This window comes from Cetorhinus maximus, chromosome 4, assembly GCF_964194155.1.
Source record: "Cetorhinus maximus chromosome 4, sCetMax3.hap1.1, whole genome shotgun sequence".
NCBI lineage: Eukaryota > Metazoa > Chordata > Chondrichthyes > Lamniformes > Cetorhinidae > Cetorhinus > Cetorhinus maximus.
Window position 1 is genome coordinate 140,406,790 of NC_135882.1, and position 26,563 is coordinate 140,433,352.

The 26,563-nt window shown below is 42.0% G+C and overlaps 1 protein-coding gene across 2 annotated transcripts in view; it reads left to right on the forward strand.

Annotated features, from left to right (window-relative positions):
- Positions 1–26,563, forward strand: part of zc3h3 (zinc finger CCCH-type containing 3) — a 286,493-nt gene that overhangs the window by 106,401 nt on the left and 153,529 nt on the right. For both annotated transcript variants that reach the window (XR_013576450.1, XM_078540928.1), the window contains exon 5: positions 20,767–20,951. Coding sequence is in view for 1 of the 2 variants with exons in the window: in XM_078540928.1 (XP_078397054.1) it covers positions 20,767–20,951 (185 nt within the window). In the remaining variant the exon portion in view is untranslated. The remainder of the gene's footprint in view (positions 1–20,766; positions 20,952–26,563) is intronic.

Below are 26,563 nucleotides of genomic sequence, written 5' to 3' on the forward strand. Positions count from 1 at the left end.
AGTTTATTGGTCAGAATTTGCACACTTGCTTTTGATTGACTACATTTGTCTAATTCAGCTGGAATAGTTCTTATTTGAGCATGTAATGTGCAGGCAAATTGTTCAGAATCACTTGAGGGTGAGGAAAAAATATACTGTTTTGACTAATGTGGTTATTTATTTCATTGAGGTTGCAATTCCAATTAAAAGGTAAATCTTCTAGTTTCAGACTACAGTTGCTTTGGCTATCTTCTAGTGTCACATGATTGTTTTTTTTTAAAGAGGCATGGTCACTTTGCAAATCTCTAAATCACCAGGCAGTCTATACACATATGAGAACACAATGATATTGAGTAATGGCTCAAACTGCAGCACATTATCTCCCCTCTACGTTTTATAGGCAATTAAAACTAATATTTGTCATCACCAACAACTACTTTTTAATTAACATTTTCTTACCTCCTACCCTTTATGAGCCCCGGCTGTTTGCTGAAATATAGCCCTTACCATGTGTGTCTTGTTTAAAAAAAGTTGTGGCTTCATTGCATTCCTCGTTTATATCCTTTAGAAATTGTGGTGGAATATTGTAATAATTTAGATGTTTGTAATGCAGCATGTTCACTTTCCACTGTGGCTTTATCTGGTGACCACCACAGCAACACTTGAAAGCTTTTTCCAGAATTGTAGAGGCCCTGTTTAATTTCACAAGATCTCCACCTGTCCAAAAAAAGTTGATAGTTGTCTGTTTTTTTTAGAACAAAGTTCACCTGCAGCCTATTTTTAGCTGCTGTTTTAGTTGACTTTTTTTTTTACCAAGAGCTTGGATCAGGATTATTACTGAACTCTCTTGTGCATTTGCTTATTTCCTTCCCCACCCCCAACCTCTTCAAGTTGATGCTTTTTATAGGTGGGCTCTTGGGAGTATACATAAAAGGTTTACTATACTTCAAATCTTAAATGAACCACCTGGGAGAAAACCACTGTAGTATAAAATTCCATTAGTGGCTGGGGTGGTTGGTTTCTTAAAAATACTAAATGTGTAAAGATCAGCCACTTCCAAACTTTCTCCTTATCTTTGTTCTTCTCTTCCCTCTTTTCCTCCCCCCCCCCCCCCCCCATCTTAATTCCTTTCTTTTAACCCCTCCCCATACCCCACCCCATACTAATTAACTTCATGCTCCATCCCATCATTGGTCAATCCCAGTCAATGACCATCTCCAACAAGAGAGAATCAAACCACTGCCCCTTAACATTCACTGACATTACCATCATTAAATCCCCCACTATCAACATCCTAGAGGTTACCATTGACCAGAAACTGAACTGGGCCAGCCATATAAATATTGTGGCTATAAGAGCAGGTCAGAGGCTAGGAATCCTGCAGCAAGTAACTCATCTCCTGACTCCCCAAAGCTTGTCCACCATCTACAAGGCACAAATCAGGGGTGTGACTTCACTGGCCTGCAGCTCCAACAATATTCATGAAACTCGACACCATCCAGGACAAAGCAGCCCGCTTGATTGACACCCCATCCACAAACATGCACTCCCTTCACCACTGACGCACATGGGCAGCAGTGTGTACAATCTACAAGATGCACTGCAGGAATTCACTTCAAGGCTCCTTAGACAGCATGTTCCAAACCCATGACTGCTACCATCTAGAAGGAAAAAGGCAGCAGATGCATGGGAACACCACCGCCTGAAAGTTCCCCTCCAAGTCACACACTATCCTGACTTGGAAATATATCGCCGTTCCTTCACTGTCATATGGTCAAAATCCTAGAACTCCTTCCGTAACAACACTGTTGGTGTACTTACACCACATGGACTGCAGCAGTTCAAGAAGGCAGTTCATCACCATCTTCTCAAGTGCAATTAGGGATGGGCAATAAATGCTGGCTTAGCCAGTGACAACAACATCCTGTAAATAAATAGGAAAAAAATCGCAACCTGCAGTTGACAATCTGTGGCCCACATGAAGAGCCATGACTGGATTATACTGTTTTGTTTTCTAAGGCACAAGACTGCTTTATATCTACCTAAAAACAGCGATGAGTGGAGGGCTTCAAAAGGTTATCAGGTAGTCCTGCAGGATCACTTACCTGTTGGCAGGCGTTTTCACAAGGTGCGTCTTCATCAAAAGCTAGTGTTCTCAATTTCTCTTCGTACTTTGCTTGTTGAAACATAAAAAGGTGATACAATAATGAAGTACTGAAAGGAATGGTGTCACAGAAAATACTAACAGCTGCTCTGGTTTTTGAGAGGAATACATTTTTTTTGTTATGGGTTCACTTATCCTCTATTATTATATAGACTGCCTATTTCCATCTCTATAATAACTCCCACTCACGTATCCACCTTCCTGCTTGCTGACCTAAATTAGATCCTGACCCAGTAACTCTAAAATCACCACATAAATCCAAATTTTGTTCTAATATAAGCACATTTTCATTGTCTAGTAAACAACAGAGTTCCCTGTAGGGCATCCTGTAATGTTTTTACAACATGGTGACTAAGAAAGAACTAATAAATTACCAGAAAGTTGCAGACTATATAACATCAAGTGGGGCAGCAGGAAGAGTGTTAGGATGTCTTGAGAACTTGAAAATGCTCTAGACCTTCACTGACCAAGCACTATCTTTGCTGTTGACTTCACTTAATTCTATAATAAGATTTGTGAAAACTCAAATACTGCCCCCATATCAAGGGCAGCTCCTCCAGCACAGTTCTCAATTACTGTACAGGATGCAAAATTTTTAAAAAAAATGTCTGGTAGGTGATTTTCTATCATTTAAGGACTTGTTAAACTTTTTGCCACAAACTTCCTCACCTTTCTCAGTTTTGTCAATAAACCTGTTGCTCTAAACTTTCCACTTTACAGCATCCTGCATTGATTGTAAGATCTGAGCATTTTGTTATACTGCCTTCTCTGTTGGGGAGGTGTAAATAAAGTTAGTTCAGTAATGGCTATTTGCAGTTGAGCATGGGCTAGTCTTCGTCTGTGTGATACATAACACTCCCTTCATTATCCATCCATCAAGACTTTATACTGTCTCCTACTTCAGCTCATTCTTCGCAGGACTTATTAGCCGTAGCACTTCTCACCACCTTGCATTTTTTTCCTACACATCTACAGCGAGTGTTGGCTGCTGGAAGAACTTCAGCTCAGAGTTGATGAGCTGGAGTCCGAGCTGCAGACACTGCGACACATCAGAGAGGGGGAGAGTTATCTGGGCACTGTTTCAGGAAGCAGTCACACCCCTTAGATTAATTACATCAAATTTGGTCCGTGGTCAGGGACTGGAGGGTGTGACTGCGAGTGAGGCAGGTATGGGGATCCAGAATTTAGCTTTGGAGGAACCTCAGCCGGTGACTTGCTCCCGGCGTGGACAAGGGCACAGACTGCAGGGAGGATGAGCAAACTGACCACAGTACCGTGGTACAGAGTGCCATTCAAGTCGGGGGAGAAAAGAGAAATGTAGTAGTAAGAGAGGACATCATAGTTAGGAGAATAGCTACTGTTCTCTGCAACAAAGACAGTGTCCCGAAGGCTGTGTTCTCATTCAAATGGGTTTTCATTCATGGGGCGCTGGCACCAGTACTGGGGAAGGAGAGAGCAGTTCCGTTAGGACGGGCTTCATTTGAACCATGCTGGGACCAGTGTCCTGGCGAATCGTGCAGCTAGGATTGTAGATAGGACTTTAAACTAATTAGTGGGGAGGAGGGTTCAATTGAAGGGAATTTTTAATGATCTAAAAGAAACGAGAGAGCAGAGGTGCAGGGTAGTGAAGAGGTGAATGATAATCAAAGTGTGATAGGAAGGGGCAGAAAATACAAGCAGAAGTGCAGCAGAAATTAGAACCAGAATGAGTAATAATGGTAAAAAGTCGAAGCTTAAGGCTCTTTATCTGAATGCACGCAGCATTTGTAACAAGATAGATGAGTTGACGGCACAAATAAAAATATATGGATATGACTTGATAGCTATTACAGAGATGTGGTTGCAGGGTGACCAAGACTGGGAGCTCAATATTCAAGGGTATTCGATGTTCCGGAAAAATAGGCGAAAAGGAGGTGGGGTAACTTTGTTAATAAAGGAAGGCATCAGTACGGTGGTGAGTATGTGTGAGTAGGTGCCATGGATCGCGATGTGGAATCAGTTTGGTTAGAAATAAGGAATAACAAAGGGAAGTCGGCACGGGTGGGAGTCATCTATAGGCCCCCTAAGAGTTGCCTCACTGTAGGACAATGTATAAGTCAGGAAATAATGGAGGCTTGTAAGAAGGGCGTGTGAGTGATGTTAATCTGCATATTGACTGGACAAATCAGATTGGCATGGGTAACATGGAAGATGAATTTGTAGAGTGCATCAGGGATTGTTTCTTAGAGCAATACGTTGCAGAACCTACCCGGGAACAGGCTGTTTTAGATCTAGTATTGTGTAATGAGATAGGATTAATAAAAGATCTCATAGTTAAGGATCCTTCAGGGGGTAGTGATCACAACATGGTAGAATTTCAAATTCAGTTTGAGGGTGAGCAACTCGGGTCTCAAACCAGTGTCCTCAACTTAAATGAGGGCAATTACAGAGGTATGAAGAAAGAGTTGTCTAAAGCAGGCTGGGAAAAAAGACTAAGGGGAAGATCAATGGATGAGCAGTGACAGACATTTAAGCAGATATTTCATAATGCTCAGCAAAAATTTATCCCGGTCAAAAAGAAGGACTCGATGAGAAGGATGAACCACCCGTGGTTAACAAAGGCGGTCAAGGAGAGTATCCAATCAAAAACTAAGGCAGACAAAGCGGCGAAAACTAGTAGTAGGCCAGAGGATTGGGAATTTTTTAGGAGCCAGCAGCAGATGACTAAAAAGCTAATAAAAAGGAAGAAAATTGATTATGAAAGTAAATTGACAAGAAATATAAAAACAAACAGCAAGACCTTCTACGGGTATATAAAAAGAGAGTACCTAAAGTGAGCGTGGGACCCTTGGAGGATGCAACTGGAGAATTGATAATGGGGATCAGGGAAATGGCACATAATTTAAACCAATGTTTTGCATTGGTCTTCACAGTGGAGGGCACTATAAACATTCCAAAGATATCAGATAAGCAAAGAGCTATGGGAGGAAAGATCTTGTAACAGTCTCTATCATGAGGGACAAAGTATTTGACAAACTAATGGGATTAAAGGCTGACAAGTCACCAGACCCAATGGCCTGCATCCAAGGGTTTTAAAGGAAGTGGCTGCAGAGATAGTGGAGGCATTGGTCGAAATATCCCAGAACTCTCTGGATTCCAGGAGGGTCCAAGAGGATTGGAAAACTGCTAATGTGATGCTTGTGTTCAAGAAGGGAGGGAGACAAAAAGCAGGAAGCTATAGGCCAGTCAGCCTAACACCTGTTATTGGGAAAATGCTAGAATCTATTATTAAGGGAGAAAATAGCAGGACATTTAGAAAAGCTTAATGCAATCAAACAGAGTCAACATGGTTTTGTGAAAGGGAAATCATGTTTGACAAATTTGCTAGAGTTCTTTGAGGGTATAACAAGCAGAGTTGATAATGGGGAACCGGTAGATGTGGTGTATTTGGATTTCCAGAAGGCATTCGATAAGGTGCCACATAAAAGGTTATTGCACAAGACAGGTGCTCACGGCACTAGGGGTATTGGATTAGCATGGATTGAGGATTGGATTAGCATGGATTGAGGATTGGTTAACACAAAGAAGACAAAGAGTCGGGATTAATGGGTCTTTTTCAGGTTGGAAAGACGTAACTAGTGGATTGCCACAAGGATCAGTCCTCGGGTCTCAATTATTTACTATCTATATTAATGACTTGGAGGAGGGGGCAGAATGTAATGTACCCAAATTTGCTAACGATACAAAAATAGCTAGGAGGGCATGTTGTGATGAGGACATAAAGAATCTGCAAGGGGATATAGATAGGTTGAATGAGTGGGTAAAAGCTTGGCAGGTGGAGTTTAATGTAGGAAACTGTGAGGTCATGCACTTTGGTAGGAAGAATCAAATGGCAGACTATTATTTAAAGACAGAGAGACTCCGAAAAAGTGCAGCACAGAGGCATCCCGGTGTTCTTGTGCATGAAACATTAAAATGTTAGCATGCAGGTGCAGCAAGTAATTAAAAAGGCAAATGGAATTTTGGCCTGTATTGCTCAGGGGTTGGAGTTTAAAAATAGGAAAGTCTTGTTACAGCTGTACAGGGTGCTGATGAGGCTGCACCTGGAGTACTGTGTACAGTTTTGGTCCTCGTACTTAAGAAAGGATATACTGGCATTGAAGGCAGTTCAAAAGAGGTTTACTAGGCTGATTCCTGGGATGAAGGGGTTGACTTATCAAGAACAGGTTAGGCCTTTATTCATTCCAGCTTAGAAGATTGAGGGGTAATCTTATTGAAACGTACAAGATTCTGAGGGGGCTTGACAGGGTAGATGTTGAGAAGATGTTTCTACTAATGGGGGAATCTCGAACGAGGGGACATAGTTACGGAATTAGGGGGCATTCATTTAAAACTGAGATGCGAAAGAATTTCTTCTCTCAGAGGGTAGTGAATGTCTGGAATTCTCTACCCCAGAGAGTTTTGGAGGCTAAAGCACTGAAAGCACTTAAAGAGGAGGTAGATAGATTTTTGAAATATTGGGGAATTGAGGGCTATGAGGAACTGGCACGAAAGAGGAGTTGAGGCCTGGGGCAGATCAGTCGTGATCTTTTGAATGGCTGGGCAGGCTTGAGGGGCCAAATGGCTTACTCCTGCTCCTATTTCTTATGTTCTTATGTTCAGGTCTTTAAAACCCAACTTTGACATCACCTAAACATATTTAATTCCTGTTCTCCTTTCCCTCAAAAGGCAGGTCAATGGGACCAGGCCTTTCATTCTGGTATGGACTGATGCTTGACAGTGATTTGCAATATGCAGTGTCCTTGTATGATGCCCAGTGTTTGTTTGTTTTGTCCCACTCTTTAGTTTTGACTCTTGCTGGCACCATGGCCTTTTAGCCAAGTTTCTTCCTCAAAAATAACCAATCTCCCATTCATCCTTTGCTGTGTTCCTGAATTGTGCCCTCAAATCACAAATGCCGTGAAAATTAGCAACCGAAGAGGGAAAATTAATTATTTTAATGCATTTAACTCTGTTAAGACATAGAAACTCATTGGTTCCTACATTGAATTTTAGGCCTAGACCCAAATAAGATTGTCTGTATTTGTCTTAAAGCAAAGTGAAAACTGGAATATCTCCAGTATGTTTAATAATGGAATGTACTTTGCGTCTCTGTTGACACTTGCACCAAAAATCAGAGCAAGAGACATACAATGCACTTTCAACTTTCCTCTTCAAAAGCGATTTAAAATTAGTTAGGTAGAGTCCATTTACTTTGGAAGACTAGCCTATTCTCCTACAGAGATGCCACTCTACTTTTGTAATTGGGTCTAAGAGATGGGCTTTCTATTTCAATAAGTTTTAATGTATCTTATGAGGTCTTGTGGTGCAGTGGTAATGTCCCTACCTCCGGACCAGAAGCTCCGGGTTCAAGTGTCAGGCCAGGACTGGTTGGCCACAGAAGAAGCATTTATGATGAGGTTCAGTGAGCTGATAATCAGCTTTTAAATCTTTCCAATGTGTGTGTGAAGATACGCCAAAAAAGATGTATTTTGCTACTAAACAGTAATGGATCTAATCACTCCAATTGAATATTAAATCTTGAATAGGAAATTATTTGGCATTCAGTGCTTTTTTGATGTGAATTATGATGATTAACAGGGTTAGTCTTCCACACTGTCCTTAATATAGGATAGTCTGTAGTATTGTAATATTGAATGTTGGGTTTTATCAAACGGGAAATCCAAGGAATGATTAACAAAAGCCATATCTGTACCCTCAGGAGGAAGTTAAAATCCCTTGCCATTATTGAAGCATTCTCCTGGTACTGTATCCTGGCCAATATTTATCCCTCAACTGACATTCACTATTTTGCTGATTGTGGAACCTTGATGTGTGCAAATTGTCACAATTCCCTACATTGCAACATGACTCTAGTTCAAAAGTAACTAATTAGTTGTGAATCACCTTCAGATGTGCCTAAGGTTCATTCGGAAAGGCACCAAACACCTCGATAGACTTCATCAGGAAACTGCAGGGGTGAAGTCTAGGCATTGGAGGGAGCACACAAACCTCCAAACAACTCACCCACCCAACCTCCAAGCAATGCCTGCCCTATTTTTGGCAGTGCGTACGGATTGTCCATTGGACTTATCTGCCATTTCTGATCCCATCAAACTGGAGTGGATCTTGAGGACAGTGAGGCCCTGAAAAGAGAGAGCTCATTGCAGGAGGTGAGAGAGAAGAGATGGTTCTGAATAGAGCGGCCCCCCTGCTGCATTCTTCTGCCATCTTCCAGAAAGAAAACCTCCCTCCTCTCCCTCGCAGTCTCCAATATTACTTCCAGAGGCATCGCTGAAACAAGGGGCACCCCTACCCTGGATGCCAGACCTCCGCCTCTCCTGTGACAGCTCACTTCCCTCTCGCGCTAAAGAAGGCTTTGGTACAATGAGCAAATTCCTCACTTGAGACTGTCAGCAATCTCAGTGATGGCTGCAATAAAGAGTTGAAATCCCATTTCATCTGGCATATCTCTGTTCCCACATCCAATGACTCTAATTGCACAGCAAATGAATCTCCATACCAATGAACGGCTCACCCCTGTGAACACCTGAGCATCTGAAAATCCTGGAACTCCCTCCTTAACAGCACTGTGTGTGTACCTACACCACATGGACTGCAGCGGTTCAAGAAGGCAGCTCATCACCGCCTCCTTAAGGGCAATTAGAGATGGGCAATAAATGCTGGGCTAGCCAGTGACCCCCACATCCCATAGATGAACAAAGAAAAATCGGCTTCTCAACGGAGGCGATTTTCTGACTCAAAAACAAACCTAGCTCCTGTTACCCGCCTCCACGGCAAAAAGCCAGCCCCCAAGGTATTTGGGATGGAAAGTCCTAGAGGATGTGCATTCACATCTGCAATTGTTTCTCAGAGCAGCATCAGTGTTTCCTGGGAATTGGCCATCTGCTGAATAAATGTGGGAGGCCCAAGAAAGCAGAAGGAGAGAATTGCAGCAAGAGGCACTTACATTTAACTTGTGCATTGTCAAACATCTGAAACATCTCAACATTTCAAAAGACTATGCAGATGATCAATTACTGTGAAGTGTAATGTAGGAAAATACAGCAGTTTCACATATAGGGCTAAATATGTAGGGCGCCTAGCAGATGAGTCTGGAGTGTCCCAGGGTGCCAAGCTGCCGGCCACAGTGAGGGTGGTGGGAATGGAGTTTCAAAGGACATGGGGGAGAGGGTGTTAACACCTTGGGGGGAGCCCTCCGCTGGGTCCAGTGGGCTCACTACAACACGCCCCCACCCCATCCTACCGCACCACCAGCCTACCGATGGAAACCTACCTGACAGGACACTTGGTGTTGGAACTGATTGCTCACTTAAGGGTCTCAGTTGGCCCACTGGTGGGTGGGCCACTGACACTATCCCCGCCATTGGTAAAATTGTGGTGGAGTCAGGGGCAGGCAGGTACATGGCCCACTGGATTTTAAGTGTCCCCTCGTCTTCAGATTAATCCCTTTGAATACTGAATGTCTTTTGAAGCTTGCATGTTCATTAACCACCAGTGGGGGAGCGTATAATCCAGCCCATAGTTCAGTTTTGTTTTTGGTATTATTGATTGAGGAAGGATTATGCCTATAGCACCACAAACATCCCTGATCCTTTTCTAATGGTTGTGGAATCTTTAATTTCTACCTGAACCTTGGCACAACAGATAAAGCCTTGTGTTCGGATCCACTGACTGTCAACTCAGCATATGTGCTCAAATCTTGGAATGAATGGGACTTAAAGCTCTCCTCTGAGTCAGACATTGTAGGTTTATCATGGAGCCAAGCTGATTTTATATTAGGCAAGAATCATTTTATCATTCTGAAACCTTTCACTGTGCTGCTGGTTACCATATGCAAGCAGAGGGAAAGAAACTAGTACTCAAAAGGCTTAAACTGTCACAAAGCATTAGAGGTTATTTGTGCGGTTAATGACTCCAGTAGTGAAATGAATTGAAACCCCCTCATACACTTTGACTGTTATTGACCACAAACTGCAAAGTGATAGATACATGTTGCTCTGGGACAATTCTTTTTCTTCCACTGGCTTTTTAAAAAATCATTTGTACCCACTCTCTCCTTGTGTTTATTATCGTCGACCCTTATTTGACGCTCTTTGTGTAGGGTTTCAGCTTGCCACACAACCTCGGAGTCAAGGTTATGGTGATAAATTCTACAGTATTGTCACTTCTATTCTGAGGAAATTGGTTTGGTGCTTTCACATTGAAGGGAGATAATTTGCTGCAGTCTTTCAAATGGATTAGAAATGGATTGAAGTTAGAGTTCATGCCTCCCATTACACTGTGCAAAGAGAAGTGTCTTAAGGCAGTGTACACACTCCAGCCTTCATTATGTGCACTTAATACCTTTCCTTTTTGTCACTTAATGAAATTTCCTACAGAAACATGTCTTGCTAACTAAAGCCTTTAGATTGCACAACTCGTTTTCATGGAAAAGAAATTACAGGACACACCATGTCGAGGGCGGGAGAACTTTCCAAGTCCATGCCCTTCCTATTATTTCATTAGTTTTATACTTTCTTTTATATATAAAAGCTCATTTAGAAATTTCATTCCCTCAGGGCAACAATTTAGTGGAGCAGTTCGACACTGGTTTGAATGAAAAGTGATGCTCTGCTTCAGAATACCTGCCCCTATCCTTGTGTCCTTGTCAAAATAGTCCAGAGCACACTTAGCTTAAAGATACAGAACAGGTGTTTCAACATTCACAACAGACTCATTCAACTTGAAGAGCATTTGTCTTAGTATGAAATATATTTTTGATTCAGAATGTTGTGTAGATGTAAGCTGATTCAACTGAATATATGCACCAGAAGTCACACCCCGTTAAAATTAACCAGCTGCAAATAAGATGAAAGATCAGGGAAATAAAATCACAATGGTAGATGTGTGGGACAGATTCCTGTTAAAAGTTGAGACTAGAATTATTTATTAACTTTTTTACAAAACAACAATTTAAGAACGGGATTCATTGTTAGAAATAGATTTTTGACTCAAATGTTTTAAATATTTTGCTGGACATATTGGGAAGGGGGATAGAGAGTATGATCCTGAGGCAAAAGTTAAGATAGGAGAGGTTTTTGTCTAGAATACAATTGACCAGAGTTGAATTGTGAAGGTGCTTTTATTGAAGAATATTCTGGACCTTTGCTTCACTACCTTTGATGATTAGGGAGAATTTACAGAGCTTTACATAGAAAGATAAATTTCTAATGAGATTTATTACAGCCTACTGAATGCATAACATCTTGATCAGAACATTTTGAATTTAATAAAGATTTAACAAAAAAAAAACTTTTGGCAAAGCAAATACACAATTACGTTAAGTGTTTCAGTTATAATTGTCTTCACAAAATGAATGTGAATTATTGGCAGTACGTTTGGCAAAATTTTCAAGCAATTTTGTTCATCTGTCTGCATGACTGTTAGATGTTTTCAGTGCTCACCAACTAGACAATGCTAACTGATAATATGGCGAAAAGATGAAGAGCACCAAATATGTAAAACACCTGGGTAATTTATATGCAATATGCCAACACTGGCAGTGCAGAACATTGTTTCAGCCAGATAATCGACAAATTTCTTCGCAAAGCCATGTATTTCAGTGTTCATTATAAGTCAAGAGATGAACCTGTATGCTTCTGCATTGTGCAGGAATGTACTTTTTGGAGAAGAGTCCACAAAGTTTGTACAAGTTGCTAGCCATTTCATGTGATTGTTCTGTTTTGCTGGCTTCTTGGGAGCTGAAGATGGCATTTGCCTTTCCTGGAGCAGTAATTCTGGCTGGTACTCCATGACATGACATACTTCTACTTCTGGCCTTTTCGTCATTGAATCTCTGCATCAAAAACATTTGCAAGGCTTTTAGCAGGACATGGATTAGAGATTGCATCCTCTTGTAGAAACACCAGCAAGAGGTTCATTTCATGCTTCTCTTTACCATTCATGAAATTGCAGCTGTGATTCACTTTTGGTCCAGGTACAGCTTCTGCAGTAAGGAAAATCATAAGGTAATACCATTTGTTAGCTGCAACAATCATGGCAATCATAGGAAATGTAATATTATCTACTGACGTCCAAAATGCCAGTCGGAAGACATATAACCATGAATTTTATAAATTATTTGTAAACCATCTCAATCTCTAAATTAGATTGCTGCCTTGCAGTTACTTCCAGTTATCTCGTGTCTTCATAATACCTATAGTTGGATTAGATTACATTCTTTAATTCACTTTTTGAGGTGTCTATCTATTACTTTGTATATTAAATAATCGTATATAAAAAGCCATCTGAACCCCTCAATTAGATTTTGTGTAACCAGCTCCCAGCTATCCCTAACACATAACGAACAGCAGAACCCCTTTATTAGCTGACTTGTAATAACTTATAACTATCCATTATATTTTGTCATGTGAACAGCAAGTTTAAACTCCCCTTAATATGTAATAAAGGAAATGAAGAGTGCCATACATTAGTTGCAATAATGCATGAATAATATATTCTGTTCCCACTCAGTTTCACTATCCTGTTCAGACCAGTTGATAATTCTTCTTGGGATGGCACTTCCGTCCTACTAGGAACCTCTGTGGAATCTCCTCGTCATGCCCCATCAATCTATCATATGCTGGAATTGGATGCTCAAATTCTTCATCCCATGATATGCTGTCATTTGCAGAACTTCCAAAGTGACTTCATTTTGCGTCAAGCTTTGTCAGTTTTCTGCTTCTGCAGTGAAGAATTTCTTTTAATTCGGCTGTATTCATAATTGAATTGATCCAATTTAATATCTTTGTGGGAGTTGCTGACAAGACATTTTACTGACTTTTTCATGTTTCATGCTGTCGGTTGATGTTTCTGACTTGCCTAGTGTTATCAGCTTGTAATTATATGGAGCTGTATTTGCATTTAATGATATTTTGTGAAACGTACTTGAGTTTAATAGGGTAACAAGGCTAAATGGGCTAAATTATAAGTACAGTTTACATAAACTAGGCTTGTATTCCCTTGATTATTGGGTAAGCTAATTGAAATGTTAAGATGATTAAAGGATTTGTTAGGTTGGATGGATAGAAACTTCTCCTCTTAATGGGGGAGCCAAGAGCAGGGAATAACCTTAAATTGTAGCTAGGCTGACCACGAGTGATGGCAGGTTCACACAAAGTGCCGTGGAAATCTGGAACTCCTCATCTTCCCCACTGACCCAAAAAGGCTGTTGAGGATAAATCAATTTTAAATTTTCAAAACAGAGATTAAAAGATTAGTAGATTATTGTTGGGTGCGATATTAAAGGATGTGGAACTAGGGCAGGTAAATAGTTGAAATACAGATCAACCATGACCTAATTGAATGGTCGAGCAGGTCCAAGGGGCTGAAATGGCTTATTCTTACTCTTAGGTTTACAACCGATAAAATGCTTTTGAGATGGAGCCACTATTATAGTGTAGGAAATGCAGCACCCAATTTTCACACAAGGTCCCACAAAGAGCAGTGAGATAAATGACCAGATAATCTGATTTAATAGTGTTAGTTGAAGGATGAATATTTGTTGCGCACTGGGAATTCTCTCCCATCCTTAGAGTAATGCCTTGGGATCTTTTGCACCCATCTATTAGTGCAGACAGGGCTTTAGTTTAATGCCTCATCTGAATGGTGTATATTATTTGCATATATGGGAGCTTTTCACTTGTACTAATAAATCTGCATTAATTTTCATTGCCAGCTTTCTTTCCTGCCTCCTCATGGAGTGGCTAACTCATGTTGGATCTCCATGGAGCTGGCAGCCCTCTAGCATTGTACCAAAAGACAAATTTTCAAGTGTGAACCTATATAGTGAATGGTGGTGTGCAATTCAATTTGCCTGCTGTCCACCCGCACACATATGGATTTTGAGACCTTCTCCCCCCAAACCTGAAATGGGGCAGTAGTGCCTGGAAATGGAGAAGAACTATGTACATAGGACCTATTTTTTAATGATGATGAAGGTATGAATCTTGGCCCAGACATCAGGAGAGCTTCCTTGCTCCTGCTCTAATATTGACTTAGAATAGTACATCCACTTAACAGGACGGATGGTGGCCTCAGTTTAATGTCTCATCTGAAAGATTGCACCTCTAACAGTGCACTGCTCACTTGGTGCTGCACTGAACTGTTAATCTAGATTACGTGCTCCGTCTCAGTGAGGTTTAAGCGCAAGACCTTTTGACTCCGACAAAAGAGCTATGACTGAGCCGAAGCTGACATTTTAAAGGCCAATAGTGGCACACTTATTGCCAGTACAGCTAATCTCAGCTAACTGAGCATAGATGCAAATCAAACCTGGAAACATATTTTCTGTTATGACTTACTTAAACATTTCATCAGCTGATTCAAGATTTCAGAACAGCAAGCCTTGAATCCTTTTAGAATGCTACCCAAGACTTGTTAAATGTAGCTCCCTTGGACATCAAGTTCTCCCAGCTGACATTGTGTTGGTGTATCTATTAATGTGACTGCATTCCCTTACGCGGTCAGTTCACTGGGTTCTTCAGGTAGCACTCTTACTGACTGTTGCTGGATTAATGTTTGCACTGGATTAGCATCACTTTAGTGTGTCTGTTTAGCTCTGAGGTGGAAGGTTGTGGGTTCAAGATTCAGTATGGTATTTTGAGCATACAGTCTTGCCTGATACTTCAGTACAGTACTGACCGAATGCCACGTTGTTGGAGATTGGCTTTTTTTATTGAGACATTAAACCAAGGTCCTGTTTTTCTGAAAAAAAGAAACCCTATGGCATTTTTTCAAAGGAAAACAGCAAGCTTATCCATTGTCCAGGCTAGAAATCATACCTCAAACAATACTGCCAAATGAGATTAATTGGTCATTTATTGCATTGCTGTTCGTGGGGCCTTGCTGGCTGCATACTGGCTGGCATGTTTGAGTACTAAACAATAATGATTGCAATTCAAAAGTGAGTAATTGACCATGAAGTGTTTAGGGATCTCCTGAGAAGGTGAAAGGTGCTTTGTAAATTTAAAGTTCTTTCTAGCTCCTCCCAACTACTCCATTGTAGGCATCAAAGGCTCTGCTGATAATCCAGCTCCTTCACACATTTGGGGTTTGTTACGGACAAGAAAGGAGAGAAGCTGAACTTCTTCACCCCTTCCCCGTCTGTCCATAAGCAGAGGTGGTTTTGAATTATTTTTAAAGTAGGCTGTGGCATGTTTCCCCAAACCCTCAGTTTGAGTGATCCAATCTAATAGTAACTCTCAGCAAATTTCTGTTATGATTAACTCAGAGTTAATTATTAGTTAGTTAGTTTATTCACATAAATCATGCGTGTGTGGCGCACACACACACACACACACACGTGCACACAAAGGAGGGATAGAAAAGAGGAAGATTTACAACTATAGGCAACAACAGTAAAAGAACCACAGAAATTAATATCAGTTCATGTGATTTCCAGAGTTCTAGAAGTCAAAGTCCAGTGGGTGCTTACTTCATGGCGGTGTTCAGTCCAGATCAGTCTCTGGTTGGAGACAGCAACACGAAAATCCTTGAAACAAATGACGCAGCACAATGGGCTTTCTGTGCTTAGACCACTTGGCAGGCGATGATCAGAGACTTTTAAAATCAAACAAGCTTCGAGGAGTTGAGAGATGGTGGCTGGCTGCTTGGTCAGCCAGGAGTTCTGCTGGAGTTCTTTCCAGTTGGTGTTAAGTCAGCAGTCTGAGCTGAGAGGCTAGAAATGTAATATTAAAATGATCCAAAAGGCTAGAAGCATGGGGTCATGTGACATGACCCATTAATGAGTTAATTGCAGCCTTGCAAGCAGTTTCTGTGTTCCTGGCCAAAATCCATTGTTTCTCTTAGGAGCGAAATGGTGGCTGTTAATACTACTTCCAGTATAACGAGTTTCGCTGTCTCTGTCTTTGCTATCGTCCTGGCTGGGGGACTCAGTTCATCTGTTTGTTGTCGAGTTTCGTGATTATGGTGTGGCCTTATGATGGGGTGTGAGATTCCACAAGGATGGGAATGGAACTCTTCTTGTAAACCCTGTTAGAATCTTCCAAAACAGATGGCCAATCTTGAATCATGTGACCTGTAGCAGCCAGACCTGTAGCAGCCATTTTGTGGTTCAGCAGAAGCTCATACAAAAATACCAAAAAAGAATTTTTTGATACATACAGTTTGATTTATTTTCATGTCTTATTGACATAGCAGGTTAGTTGCACCTGTCAGCCAATGCATTGCATTAGTGTAGGTACTGCTCACTGCTTAGCTGTACTCCACAGATGTCAATCCTTATACTGTCAGAATTCCTTGATATTATCTGCAATAAAGAATTTTATTTTTAACAAAAGCTGTTTTGAAATTTTTGAAGTGGCTTTCTCATGCACTGGAAGTTTGACCTCAGCCATACTGTTATGCGAATGCTGATGACAAAAGGAAGGGGAATCAGTATGAAGTTGAGCCAAAGCTTCACTCAATGAGCATCCCAGTATCTGGTCTCTGAGCAAACGAAGGCAGGTTGATTGTTACCTCTTCACCTTTTCAGCTAAAAATGGTGCTTGTTGTGTGAAGATGAGGACAAATTCTGATAAATATATTAGGAATGGAGGTTTCAGTCAGAGGGGAAAAATGCATCCTTTAGCTTTTGGTACAATGGGATTGGAGGATAAGAGTAAAGAATTCTTGCTACATTTATTACATTGGTGATGCCACACCTGGAGTACTGTGTGTAGCTTTGGTCTCCTTAACTAAGGAGGGATATACTTGCCTTACAGGAAATGCTGCAAAAGTCCACTAGATGGGGATGAGGGGATTGTCCTTTGAGGAGAGATTTAGTAGACTGGGCCTATATTCCTTGGAGTTTAGAACGAGAGGTGGTCTAATTTAAATATATAAAATTCTTAAGGGGCTTGACAGGGTTGATGCTGAGAAGATACTTCCCCTGGCTGACATGGGGGAAAATGGCTCAGAATAAGGCGTTGGCCATTTAAGACTGCGATGAGGAGAAATTTCTTCACTCAATCCTTGTGAAACTTTGGAATTTTGTACCTTAGAGAGCTGTGGGTGCTCAGTCATTTAATATATTCAAGGCTGGGATCAATAGACTTTTGAGTACTAAGGTAATTAAGGGATGTGGGGATTGTGGGGGGAGATAGAAGATCAGCCATGGTTTTGTTGGATGGCAAAGCAGACTTGAAAGACCAAATGGGTGATGGCATAGTGGTATTGTTGCGGGACAATTAATCCAGAGACCTAGGGTAATGCTCTGGGGACCCGGTTTGAATCCTGCCACAGCAGATGGTGGAATTTGAATTCAATAAAAATCTAAAATTAAAAGCCTGATGATGACCATGAAACCATTATCGATTGTTGTAAAAGCCTAAGGAAACCTGTCGTCCTCATCTAGTCTGGCCTACAGGTGACTCCAGACCCACAGCAATGTGGTTGACTTTTAAATGCCCTCTGAAATGGCCTAGCAAGCCACTTAGTTGTACCAAACGGCTACAAAGTCACAAAAAAGGAATGAAACTGGACGGACCACCTGGCATTAACCTAGTCAAGCAACAACCTGACATAGCCATCCTCACGCAATTGTACCTTATAGATAATATCAGACACCACCATCACCATCCTTGCGTATGTCCTGTCCCACCGGCAGGCCAGGCCCAGCAGAGGTGGCGGCACAGTGGTATACAGCCGGGAGGGAGTTGCCCTGAGAGTCCTCAACATCAACTCCGGACCCCATGAAGTCTCATGGCATCAGGGCAAACATGGGCAAGGAAACCTCCTGCTGATTACCACATACTGCCCTCCCTCAGCTGATGAATCAGTGCTCCTCCATGTTGAACACCACTTGGAGGAAGCGCTGAGGGTGGCAAGGGCGCGGAATGTACTTCAATGTCCATCACCCAAGAGTGGCTCAGTAACACCACTACTGACTGAGCTGGCTGAGTTCTAAATAACATAGCTGCTAGACTGCAGCATGTGGTGAGGGAACCAACAAGAGAGAAAAACATAGTTCGCCTCATCCTCACCAACCTGCTTGCCGCAGATGCATCTGTCTATGACAACAGTCATTGTGGAGACGAAGTCCCGCCTTCACATTGAGGATATCCTCCATCGTGTTGTGTGGCACTACCACCGTGCTAAGTGGGATAGATTTTGAACAGATTTGGCAACTCAAGACTGGGCATCCATGGGGCGCTGTGGACCATCAGCAGCAGCAGCAGAATTGTATACAACCCCAATCTGTAACCTGGCATATCCCCCACTGTACCATTACCATCAAGCCAGGGGATCAACCCTGGTTCAATGAAGAGTGCAGGAGGGCATGTCAGGAACAGCACCAGACATAGCTTAAAATTAGGTGTCAACTTGGTGAAGCTATAACACAGGACTACTTGTGTGCCAAACAGCATAAGCAGCAAGTGATAGACAGAGCTAAGCGATCCCACAACCAATGGATCAGATCTAAGCTTCACAGTCCTGCCACATCCAGTCGTGAATGGTGGTGGACAATTAAACAACTCACTGGAGGAGGAGGCTCCACAAATATCCCCATCCTCAATGATGGGGGAGCCCAGCACATCAATGTAAAAGGTAAGGCTGAAGCATTTGCTACAATCTTCAGCCAGAAGTGCCGAGTGGATGATCCATCTCGGCCTCCTCCAGAGGTCCCCAGCATCACAGATACCAGTCTTCAGCCAATTCGATTCACTCTATGTGATATCAAGAAACGGCTGAAGGCACTGGATACTGCAAAGGTAATGGGCCCTGACAATATTCCGGCAATAGTGCTGATGACTTGTGCTCCAGAACTTGCCGCGCCTCCATCCAAGCTGTTCCAGTACAGCTACAAGGCTGGCATCTACCCAACTGTGTGGAAAATTGTGTACAGGGAAGTCCTGTACACAAAAAGCAGGACAAATTCAACCTGGCCAATTACTGTCCCATCAGTTTACTCTTCATCATCAGTAAAGTGATGGAATAGCTCATCAACAGTGCTATCAAGCGGCACTTGCTTATCAATAATCTGCTCACTGACGCCCAATTTGAATTCCGCCTGGGCCAGTCAGCTCCTGACCTCATTACAGCCCTGGTTCAAACATGGACAAAAGAGCTGAACTCCCGAGATGAGGCGAGAGTGACTGTCCTTGACATCAAGGCTGCATTTGACCGAGTGTGGCATCAAGGAGCCCTAGCAAAACTGGAGTGAATGGGAATCAGGGAAAACTCTCCACTGTTTGGAGTCACACTTAGCACAAAGGAAGATGGTTGTGGTTGTTGGAGGTCAGTCATCTCCCCTCCAGGACATCACTGCAGGAGTTCCTCAGGGTAGTGTCCTCGGCCCAACCATCTTCAGCTGCTTCATCAATGACCTTCCTTCCATCATAAGGTCAGAAGTGGGGATGTTCACTGATGATTGCACGATGCTCAACACCATTCGCGACTCCAGAGGTGCTGAAGCAGTCCATGTCCAAATGCAGCAAGACTTTAGCAATATCCAGGTTTGGTTTGTCAAGTGGCAAGTCACATTCGTGCCACACAAGTGTCAGGCAATGACCATCTCTGACAAGAGAGAATCCAACCATCACCCCTTGATGTTCAATGGCATTACCATCACTGAATCCCCCAATATCAACATCCTGGGGCTTCCTATTGACCAGAAACTGAACTGGACTAGCTATATAAACACTCTGCCTACCAGAGCAGGTTAGAGGCTACGAATCGTGCGACGAGTAACCCACCTCCTTACTCCCTAAAACCTGTCCACCATCTACAATGCACAAGTCAGGAGTGTGATGGAATACTCCCCACTTGCCTGGATGAGTGCAGCTTCTACAACACTCAAGAAGCTTGACACCGTCCAGGACAAAGCAACCCACTTGATTGGCACCATATCCACAAACATTCACTACCTCCACCGCCGACGCACAGTAGCAGCAGTGTGTACCATCTACAAGATGCATTGCAGGAATTCACCATGGCTTCTTCGACAGCACCCTCCAAACCCACGACCACTGCCATTCCTTCACTGTTGCTGGGTCAAAATCCTGGAACTCCATTCCTAACAGCACTGTGGGTGTATCTACACTACGAGGACTGCAACAGTTCAAGAAGGCAGCTCACCACCACCTTCTCAAGGGCAATTAGGGATGGGCAATAAAAGCTGGCCCTGCCAATGAAACCTACGTCGCATGAATGAATAAAAAAAAGCCCCACAACTGTCCCTATTTCTTATGTTATGTTTTTTTATAAATGGTATTGACATACAGCATTTGTAATGACCGAGATGGGTCTGTAGTGTGAATCAAGTGTTCTGTTTCATCCTGCACTTGCTGTTCATTTTTCTGAAAGATAATTTGCAGCAGTATGAATGTAGATAGTAATTAGCTTCTTACTACATGCTGTCATTTTCTTTTCCATGTCCTGCAATAGCAGCAAAATCTTGAGTTTAAATGGATAAAAAGAAACTGTGCTAGAGGCACAGATCAATGGAGACTGATAAAGGTAATTTTCGTTGGAACTGGTTTTTCACCAGGATCCCATCCCATTCTCGTTTTGTTGAGGCTTTCTCCTTTCTTTCCTTGCAGGTCACCGCTCCTGAACCGAGCGAGACTGAGCAGCAATTATAGATTCCTTCAGCAGAGATGGAAAATGAAAGGCATGCGCTGCATCGGGGGCGTGCTGTACAGTGTATCTGCCAACAAACTTTCTAAAAGCTATGCTAATCCTGTCAAAAGTGGAGTCACAAGCGCAAGGAGCGCTGTGAAATCAGGTAAAGCAACCAACTGTCCTGAAATGATCAATAAATGAGGACACTTCAACTGCGATCTGAACCTGATAGAATTGAAAATAATTTTAAATACCCAATACTGAGTTTATCTCCTGATTTTAATTATTTGGATGTCCATCACCCTGTGCTGTATCCTTGAGAGACTGTGACGTAAATGCAGCGGTACGGAAGGTTTTGTGTTTTAACTGTTTGCTGAGAAATCAGAAGCACCCGAGAAAGCAGTGATGGATCTTTTTTTTATGTATGGCTAGATCTAAAGTTGGGATATACATGCAACACAGAATCATAGAATGGTTACAGCATAGAAGGAAGCCGTTCAGCCTGTCTTGTCTGTGCTGGCTCTATGAAGTGCTGCTCCCTTTCCATTTTCCCTGTAGCCCTGCACATTCTTTCTTTTAAGATGTTTGTTCAATTCCCTCGTGAATGCCTCGACTGAATCGGCCTCCACCACACTCTCAGGCAGTGCTTGATCCAGATCCTAAGCACGCTCTGCGTGGAGAAGGTTTTTTCACATGGCACCATTACTTCTTTTGCCAACTAACTTAATTCTGTGCACTCTAATTCTCAATCTCCCCATCAATGGGAACAGTTTTTCCCAATCTACTCTGTCCAGACCCATCTTCATTTTGAATACCTCTATCAAATCTCCTCTTAATCTTCTGTTCTCCAAGAAAAACAGTCTCAACTTCTCCAACCTACCTACATAATTGAAATTCCTCATCGCTGGAACCATTCTCGTGAATCTTTTTTGCACCCTCTCTCATGCCTTCACATCTTTCCTAAAGTGTGGCACCCAGAACTGAATGCACTGCTTCAATTGAGGCCACACCAGTGCTTTATACAGGTTCAACATGACGTCCTTGCATTTGTACTCTATGTCCCTATTAATAAAGCCTAGGATGCCATATGCTTTAAAAACTAGACTCAGCCTGTCCTGCTACCTTCAATGATTTATACATGTATACACCTAGGTCCCTCTGCTCCTGCACCCCTTTTAGAATTGTACCCTTGATTTTATATTGTGTCTCTGCATTCTTTCTTCCAAAATGAATCACTTCACATTTCTCTGCATTAAATTTTATCTGCCGCTTGTTCCCCCACTTCACCAACCTGTCTATATCCTTTTCATAAGTTCATAAGAAATAGGAGCAGGAGTAGGCCATGAGCCTACTCCGCCATTCAAGAAGATCATAGCTGATCTGATTGTGGCCTTAACTCCACTTTCCTGCCTGTCCCCTATAATCCTTGAATTGTTAATCAAAAATTTATCTAACTCAGTCTTGAACACACTTAATGAATCAGGCTCCATTGATCTCTGTGGAAGAGAATTCCTGAGACTAATGACTCTGAAAGGAGGAACTCCTCCTTATCTCAGTCAAATGGAAGCCAATTATTTTTAAACTCTGCCTGTAGTTCTAGATTCCCCCATGAGAGGAAACATCCTCTCAGCATCCACCCTATCAAGCCTCCTCGGAATCTTTTATGTTTCAATAAGATTACCTCTCATTCTTCTAAACTCCAGTGAGTAAAGTCCCAGCCTGCTTAACCTTTTCTCATACAACTTTCATCCCAGAAGCTTGAAGTTCTACACTCGCTCCTCAGAGTTCACAATCCTTCCAAATTTTGAATGGTCCCCGAATTTGAAATTGTGCACTGCACACCATAGTCTAGGTCATGAATATCTATCGGGAAGAGCAGGGATCCGAATACCGACCACTGGAGAACTTCACTGATAAACCTTCCTCCAGTCCGAAAAACATCCATTAACCACTGCTCTCTTGTTTCCTGTCAGCCAATTTGGAATCCATGTTACTACTGTTCCTTTCGTTCTATGAGCTCTAACTTTGCTCATGGCTCTATTGTGCGGCACTTTATCAAATGCCTTTTGGAAATCCATCTATATCATATCAATAGCAATACCCTCTCTGTTACTTCATCAATAAATGCTGGCCCAGCCAGTGACGCCCAAATCCCATAAATGTAAAAAAAAAACTCCAAGTTAGTGATAAATGATTTGTCTTTAACTGTGCTGGCTTTCCTTAATTAACCAATATTTACCCAAGTGACTATTAATTTTGTCCCGAATTATCATTTCTAGAAGCTTCCCCACGACCAAGGTTAAACTGACTGGCCTGGAGTTGCTGGGTTCATCTTTACACCCCTTTTGTACAAGGGCGTAACATTTGCAATTCCCCAGCCCTGTGAATCCACCCCTGAGCCTAAGGAAGACTGGAAAATTATGGCCAGTCCATCTGCAATTTCCATTCTCACTTCCCTTTGTATCCTTGAATGCATCTCAGCCTGTCCTAGTCAACTTTTAAGTACAGACAGCCTGTCAAATACCACCACCTTGTCAATTTTAAACCCATCAAGTGCCTAAATTACCTCCTCTTTCACTATGACCTAGGTAGGATCATCTTCCTTGGTAAAGACAGATGCGAAGAGTGCATTTAATACCTCAGCCAAGACCGCTACCTCCCTGCATAAATCCAAATTTTGGTTCCTAGTCAGCTCAACTCCTCCTTTTACCACCCGTTTACTATTTATATGCCTATAGAATACTTTTGTTTTCCCTTTTGTGTTAACTGCCAGTCTCTTTTTGTACTCAGTTTCTGTTATTTGCTTTTTCAATTTTCCTCTGAACCCTCTATATTCATCCTGCTTCTTGGTTGTATTATCTGTCATTTTATGCCATCTGTTGTAAGCATTTCTCTTTCGTCATCCAGAGCTCTGGATTTGTTTGTCCTATCTTTCTCCTTTGTGAGAATATACCTTGACTATGGCCAGACTACCTCTCCTTTAAAGTCAGCCCATTGTTCAGTTACTGTTTTGCCTGCCAACCTTGGATTCCAATTTATCTGAGTTAGATCCTTTCAACTTCCATTGAAGTTAGCTTTCCCCCTGTTAACTATTCTTAGCCTGGATAATTCCTTGTCCTTTTCCATAGCCAAACAAAACCATATGACAATGATCACTATTCCTTAAATGTTCCTCTACTCACCCTTGATCCACTTGTCCCATCTCATTCCCAAGAACCAGGTCTAGCAGTGCCTCCTTTCTCGTTGAACTGGAAACGTATTGTTGTAGAATGTTTTCCTGAACACACTTTGGGAACTTTTGTGCCTTTCTGCCCTTTAATTATCCAAATATAGACTAGGATAGTAATGGTATAAAATCCCCCATTATAACTACTATATAATTCTTGCAGCTTTCTGTAATTTCCTTGCAGATTTGTCCCTCTACATCTTTCCGGCTGTTTGGTGGCCTGTAGCCCACACCGAGCAATGTAATTGCACCTTTCTTGTTCCTTAGTTCAAGGCAAATAGATTCTGTCCTTGACCCCTCTAGGACGTCCTCTCTCTCCAGCATTGCAATGTTTCCCATAATTAATAGTGCCATCCTCCCCCTTTCCTATCTTTCTTGAACACCTTGTTTCCTGGAATATTTAATACCTAATCAACACAAGAATTAGGGGAAGGAGCAGGCCAGGTCTCTGTTACAGCCACAGAATCATATTTCCGCATGGCAATTTGCACCTATAAATCACCAACCTTATTTATCACATTCTGTGCATTCACATATGTACACAGTAACCTTAATTTAAACTTTCCCTCTTACTCTGAATCCACGGAATAACTTAATATTTCTACTCTAGGACTATCTGTTGCTCCCAGTATTCTATGCATCTCAGTATTGCTTTCTGATATTACTTCCTGGTTCCCTTACCTCAGATAAGTTAGTTTAAACCCTCTCCAACAGCATTAGCAAAATGCTCTGCAAGGAATTGGATCCTGCTCTGTTTAGGTGCAACCTATCCAGCCTGTACAGATCCCATCTCGCTCAGAGTTGGTCCCAATATATAAGGAATCTAAAGCCCTCCTCCCTGCAACATCTTTCCAGCCACACATTCATCTGCTTTATCCTCCTATTTTTATACTTGCATGTGGTTCCGGGAGTAATCCAGAGATTACTATTTTGAGATCCTGCTTGCTAATTTCCTACCTAGCTCCCTAAAGTCTGACTTCAGGACCACATCCGTCTTTTTGCCTGCGTCATTTGCACCAGTGTGGACCATGACTACTGGCTTTTCACACTTCCCCCTCAGGGTGCTGTGCAGTCATTCAGTGATACCCTTGACCTGGCAAAAGCCATCCTGGATTCATGTCTGCGGCCACAGAAACACCTGTCTGTTCCCTAGCTATTGAATCTATATCACTATTGCTCTTCCAGTTCTCTTTGTGACCCCCCCCCTACTCACCACCACCCTGTACAGCTGGAGCAACCTTGGTGCTGCCAAGTTTGCTTTAGCTGCACTCCCCAGATGAACCAATGTTTTCATCAGTATTTTTAACTGAATACTGGTTGGAAAGTGAGATGCACTCAGGGGATTCCTGCACTACTAGCCTGTTTCTTCCTGACTGTCTGGTCACCCATTCCCTCTTTCCCTGCGTACTCTTATGCTGCGTGGTGACCATGTCCATAAATGTGCTATCCATGAAGCTCTCAACTTCTCAGATGCACCGTAGTGACGCGAGCTGATGCTCTAGCTCCAAATACCGAAGCTTGAGCTGCTGCAACTGATGACACTTTCTGCACATATGGTTATCCAGGTCCTGGTATTCTCTTAGCATGAGATGTGCACTCCAGAGGTTCAGAGCAGCCTGCTATTCCCCTATCTATTAGATAATTAACCTTAATAATACTAATTAGCCTTACTATTTAAAAAAAAGGGAAGACTCACCAGCTACTCACTGATGTCACTGATAGGGAAGCTAACTCAATACCTTAAAGTTTTTAACATGATTTACGCAGATTTTTAACATGTTAAATATTAAATTAGAAGTACATGAAACAGGTAACCTCGCATTATATTGTAATTACAAGGGACAGTTTTCCTTTGAAAATCAATTTAATGAAGTATTTATGTAATTCTTGGGTCCTCCTCTCTAGTTTTACCTTTATTTCATCATGAAATCGCAAGTATGGACCAGGCCGTTTGCAATTCCAGCTTCATCTGTTGTCCTCAAACATTTTATTTTCCTCTATATAACAACACTTGCAATCTACCTGATTCTGGGATCTTGATCAAACTATTCCCATTCTATTTCCCTTCCCTCAGCAGAAGATGGCGAGGAAATGCTATTCGAATGTGTGGTTGATTATCAAAGCTCCCACAAAGCAAGTGAAATCACCCTTTATAAAAATAAAGTTATTGTCCCATGGTTGCTTTTTTTTTCTCTTTACTGCCCCTCCAGTGACATGTTTGAAATTTGGGAAGAATCATGGCCACTCACCCATCTGTGATGCAATATATTGCCACTCACCCATCTGTGATGCAATATATTGCAGTATCACTGTGAGCAGCCCCTTGAGCAACTCATGGATTGGGATTCTGCCCCTGAACAAGCATCAATCTGAACCTATATCTCATAAGAATATTAGAACTTGCATTGCCTTGAGCTGAACTAGACTCACAGAGGAATACTATGCACTATTAAATTCATCTCTTTTCTTTTCCCTCATTAACTAATTAACGTTACATTTAGTTCTTCACCCACTTAATTTAACATATGGTATGTTGTGCAGACTTGTGG